Source organism: Salmo salar, chromosome 20, assembly GCF_965601325.2.
Source record: "Salmo salar chromosome 20, fSalSal1, whole genome shotgun sequence".
Taxonomy (NCBI): Eukaryota; Metazoa; Chordata; class Actinopteri; order Salmoniformes; family Salmonidae; genus Salmo; species Salmo salar.
Window position 1 is genome coordinate 94,186,484 of NC_138310.1, and position 6,000 is coordinate 94,192,483.

General features: G+C 46.1%; 1 protein-coding gene across 1 annotated transcript in view; it reads right to left on the reverse strand.

Annotated features, from left to right (window-relative positions):
• The window catches only part of LOC106595041 (transcriptional coactivator YAP1), a 129,269-nt gene extending 127,036 nt beyond the window's left edge, over positions 1 to 2,233 (reverse strand). The window contains exon 1 of the mRNA XM_045704163.2: positions 1,547 to 2,233. Coding sequence (XP_045560119.1) covers positions 1,547 to 1,747 — 201 coding nt within the window. The 5' untranslated portion in view covers positions 1,748 to 2,233. The remainder of the gene's footprint in view (positions 1 to 1,546) is intronic.
• Between the last annotated feature and the right edge of the window lie 3,767 nt (positions 2,234 to 6,000).

Sequence of the window (6,000 nt, forward strand, 5' to 3'; positions counted from 1 at the left end):
AGAGACAACAACTCTGGAAGTCCAGACTAGAGGGCTGCTGCAGCAGAGACAACAACTCTGGAAGTCCAGACTAGAGGGCTGCTGCAGCAGAGACAACAACTCTGGAAGTCCAGACTAGAGGGCTGCTGCAGCAGAGACAACAACTCTGGAAGTCCAGACTAGAGGGCTGCTGCAGCAGAGACAACAACTCTGGAAGTCCAGACTAGAGGGCTGCTGCAGCAGAGACAACAACTCTGGAAGTCCAGACTAGAGGGCTGCAGCAGCAGAGACAACAACTCTGGAAGTCCAGACTAGAGGGCTGCTGCAGCAGAGACAACAACTCTGGAAGTCCAGACTAGAGGGCTGCTGCAGCAGAGACAACAACTCTGGAAGTCCAGACTAGAGGGCTGCTGCAGCCTGCTAAAGCTGAGCAGAGACAACAACTCTGGATGTCCAGACCAGAGGGCTGCAGCAGCAGAGACAACAACTCTGGAAGTCCAGACTAGAGGGCTGCTGCAGCCTGCTAAAGCTGAGCAGAGACAACAACTCTGGATGTCCAGACTAGAGGGCTGCTGCAGCAGAGACAACAACTCTGGAAGTCCAGACTAGAGGGCTGCTGCAGCAGGGACAACAACTCTGGAAGTCCAGACTAGAGGGCTGCTGCAGCAGGGACAACAACTCTGGAAGTCCAGACTAGAGGGCTGCTGCAGCAGAGACAACAACTCTGGAAGTCCAGACTAGAGGGCTGCTGCAGCAGAGACAACAACTCTGGAAGTCCCGACTAGAGGGCTGCTGCAGCAGAGACAACAACTCTGGAAGTCCAGACTAGAGGGCTGCTGCAGCAGAGACAACAACTCTGGAAGTCCCGACTACAGGGCTGCTGCAGCCTGCTAAAGCTGAGCAGAGACAACAACTCTGGAAGTCCCGAAGGCGCATACTCCAACACGTCCATGCCACCGTCAACCGCGCATGCGCACTGTTGGCTCAACTCACTCATTAAAGAGCATAAAGTGAAAGGGTTAAAAAGTGTAAATGGGCTACGAGTGATTCCGCCACATGATTTCCTAAGCTTTTTACTAACATTAAAAGGGTTTAACTAAACCGGTAGGATTCAGTCCTGCTACAAGCATAGGTCCTCAAGTCGATTTAAACTAACAACTTTATATCAATCTTAAAACGAATATTACGTTCATCTTGCTGTATTAATTTAAATAATACTTTTCGGAAATACAATAAACTGCATTATATCAAGCCTACATAAAATATATATGTAACTTAAACTTTTGGAATAACTTACATGAATTATAGTAATAGCACGTAGTAATAGTAATATGCCTAACACTTTAAAAAAAAAGTTATTCAACAACTCCTCAAAAAGTGAATTTGCTTTCAGTTGATTGATCTTGATTTAAGCAACAGAAGATAGATACCTTGTAATTGAATATAATGAACGTGTTGGGACACAGTTGACTAACAACATGCGTGGGTTAAAGTAAAACAGTTGGTGAAGTGTCTGGGGGCTTTGTATCTGGGCTGTGTGTGAGGGTGGTCTCTCTCTCTCTCTTACTTGTCTGGAGTGGGACTTCGGCTCTGGCGGTTTGAAGAAGGAATCTGGAAGCTTTCTCATCCTCATAGGGACGGAGGAGGGGACGATGGTATTTTTCGGGTTCATAACAGCGTTGAAAAGGGTCTCCAGATCCGTCTCTGAGTCTCCACGGACGTGGATTATCTGGTGTCCGGCCGGGGGGTTGTGTTGGCTCGGATCCATGTTTATTCCAACAACAAAACTATCCAAAAACTATTTACCCGACAAGAAAAAAAGATGTAGAAAAAGATTCAACTCAAAGAACCAGAAAAATCAAGTTTTTTTTTTCGGAGAGAGAAACTCGAAACCTCGATCATCGAAAGTTAAATCAAAGTGAGTGTAAAAGTAAATGTGCTTTAGTTCTCCTAACAGTCGGTTAACTATCACCGCAAACTGTCCCCTTCTTTCTGCTGTTTCTGAAGAACACACTGGAAAATATAACAACGCGCATATCTACTCAACTCTGTAACTTCCCCCCCTAAAAAACAACGAACAGAAATAAAAAGTTCAACGTTTACCTGACTAAAGTCAAATTACTGCACAGATTTACCTTCGAAAGTTTTTCTCTGTTTCCCTACAAAAAAACGAGTGACAGCGCACATTACAAACCCCAGCAGCCTTGTCAGTGTTGTAAAGTTGAGTCTAACTCGGGTCTAAACTCTGACTCATGTGATCTGAGCTCAGACCGGGCGGGGCCTGGAAGCTTTATCTGGAACGACTAGTTCCTTTAGAGACGCGGAGAGAACTTTCTCCACAGCCAAATTCAATTCTTTACATTTTACACAACTCTGGAGTGTTTTGGTCTGGGAAAAAAAAGTGATTTTGATTATACTGAATAAAAAAATAATAACGCAACATGCAACAATGCAACAATTTCTAACATGTTACTGAGTTACAGTTCATATGAGGAAATCAGTCAATTGAAATAAATAAATTAGGACCTAATCTATCGATTTCACGTGACTGGAAATACAGTTAGTCACAAATACCTTTATAAAAAGGTAGTGGCGTGGATCAGAAAACTCCTCAGTATCTGTTATGACCACCATTTGCCTCATACAGAGTGACACATTTTTATTTTACTAGGCAAGTAAGAACAAATTCTTACTCACAATGACGGCCTACCTCAGCCAAACCCGGACGACGCTGGGCCAATTGTGCGCCGCCCTATGGGACTCCCAATCACAGCCAGATGTGATGCAGCCTGGATTTGAACCAGGGACTGTAGTGACTCCTATTGCACTGAGATGCAGTGCCTTAGACCGCTGCGCCACTCAGAAGACACAGCTCCTTCACATAGAGTTGATCAGGCTGTCGATTTGTGGCCTGTGGAATGTCGTCCCCACTCCTCTTCAATGGCTGTGTGAAGTTTCTGGATATTGGTGGGAACTGCAACACGCTGTCGTACACGTCGATCCAGAGCATCCCGAACATGCTCAATGGGTGACATGTCTGGTGACTACAGAGACCATGGAAGAACTGGGACATTTTTCAGCTTCCAGGAATTGTGTACAGATCCTTGCGACATGGGGCCGTGCAATATCATGCTGAAACATGAGGTGATGGTGGGGCGGATGAATGGCACGACAATGGACCTCAGGATCTCATCACGGTATCTCTGGGCATTCAAATTGTCATCGATAAAATACAATTGTGTTCATTGTCTGTAGCTTATGCCTGCCTATAACCATAACCCCACCGCCGCCATGGGGCACTCTGTTCACAACATTGACATGAGCAAACCGCTCGCCCTTTACGACGCCGTACACGTGGTCTGCAGTCGTGAGGCTGTTTAGGTGTACTAGCAAATTCTCTAGAACGATGTTTATGGTATAGTAATGAACAGATGTTTATGGTATAGTAATGAACAGATGTTTATGGTATAGTAATGAACAGATGTTCCAACTGCACGCTCCCTCATATCTTGAGACGTCTGTGGCGTTGTGTTGTTGTGGCAAAACAACAACGCGTCGCTAACATTAGATTGCACTCAACAGTCTTTAGTCTGCCTTGACCTCAACGGACATGAAGGTATTTATCACCGCTACAGTCATGATATATATATATAGTGCTATTTCTATTGGGGGTTTTATTACCATTTTCATTATATATTTATATATTTTTTACTTAGTCCTGCATGTTGGAGCCTAAGATGTTCACTGTATCCTGCCGTCACACCTCCAACCCTGTACATACTAAACACTGTACCCTACCTCCAACCCTGTACATACTAAACACTGGACCCTACCTCCAACCCTGTACATACTAAACACTGGACCCTCCAACCCTGTACATACTAAACACTGGACCCTCCAACCCTGTACATACTAAACACTGGACCCTCCAACCCTGTACATACTAAACACTGGACCCTCCAACCCTGTACATACTAAACACTGGACCCTCCAACCCTGTACATACTAAACACTGGACCCTCCAACCCTGTACATACTAAACACTGGACCCTCCAACCCTGTACATACTAAACACTGGACCCTCCAACCCTGTACATACTAAACACTGGACCCTCCAACCCTGTACATACTAAACACTGGACCCTCCAACCCTGTACATACTAAACACTGGACCCTCCAACCCTGTACATACTAAACACTGGACCCTACCTCCAACCCTGTACATACTAAACACTGGACCCTACCTCCAACCCTGTACATACTAAACACTGTACCCTCCAACCCTGTACATACTAAACACTGGACCCTCCAACCCTGTACATACTAAACACTGGACCCTCCAACCCTGTACATACTAAACACTGGACCCTCCAACCCTGTACATACTAAACACTGGACCCTCCAACCCTGTACATACTAAACACTGGACCCTCCAACCCTGTACATACTAAACACTGGACCCTCCAACCCTGTACATACTAAACACTGGACCCTCCAACCCTGTACATACTAAACACTGGACCCTCCAACCCTGTACATACTAAACACTGGACCCTCCAACCCTGTACATACTAAACACTGGACCCTCCAACCCTGTACATACTAAACACTGGACCCTCCAACCCTGTACATACTAAACACTGGACCCTACCTCCAACCCTGTACATACTAAACACTGGACCCTACCTCCAACCCTGTACATACTAAACACTGGACCCTCCAACCCTGTACATACTAAACACTGGACCCTCCAACCCTGTACATACTAAACACTGGACCCTCCAACCCTGTACATACTAAACACTGGACCCTCCAACCCTGTACATACTAAACACTGGACCCTCCAACCCTGTACATACTAAACACTGGACCCTCCAACCCTGTACATACTAAACACTGGACCCTCCAACCCTGTACATACTAAACACTGGACCCTCCAACCCTGTACATACTAAACACTGGACCCTCCAACCCTGTACATACTAAACACTGGACCCTCCAACCCTGTACATACTAAACACTGGACCCTCCAACCCTGTACATACTAAACACTGGACCCTACCTCCAACCCTGTACATACTAAACACTGGACCCTCCAACCCTGTACATACTAAACACTGGACCCTCCAACCCTGTACATACTAAACACTGGACCCTCCAACCCTGTACATACTAAACACTGGACCCTCCAACCCTGTACATACTAAACACTGGACCCTCCAACCCTGTACATACTAAACACTGGACCCTACCTCCAACCCTGTACATACTAAACACTGGACCCTACCTCCAACCCTGTACATACTAAACACTGGACCCTCCAACCCTGTACATACTAAACACTGGACCCTCCAACCCTGTACATACTAAACACTGGACCCTCCAACCCTGTACATACTAAACACTGGACCCTCCAACCCTGTACATACTAAACACTGGACCCTCCAACCCTGTACATACTAAACACTGGACCCTCCAACCCTGTACATACTAAACACTGGACCCTCCAACCCTGTACATACTAAACACTGGACCCTCCAACCCTGTACATACTAAACACTGGACCCTCCAACCCTGTACATACTAAACACTGGACCCTCCAACCCTGTACATACTAAACACTGGACCCTCCAACCCTGTACATACTAAACACTGGACCCTCCAACCCTGTACATACTAAACACTGGACCCTCCAACCCTGTACATACTAAACACTGGACCCTCCAACCCTGTACATACTAAACACTGGACCCTCCAACCCTGTACATACTAAACACTGGACCCTCCAACCCTGTACATACTAAACACTGGACCCTCCAACCCTGTACATACTAAACACTGGACCCTACCTCCAACCCTGTACATACTAAACACTGGACCCTCCAACCCTGTACATACTAAACACTGGACCCTCCAACCCTGTACATACTAAACACTGGACCCTCCAACCCTGTACATACTAAACACTGGACCCTCCAACCCTGTACATACTAAACACTGGACCCTCCAACCCTGTACATA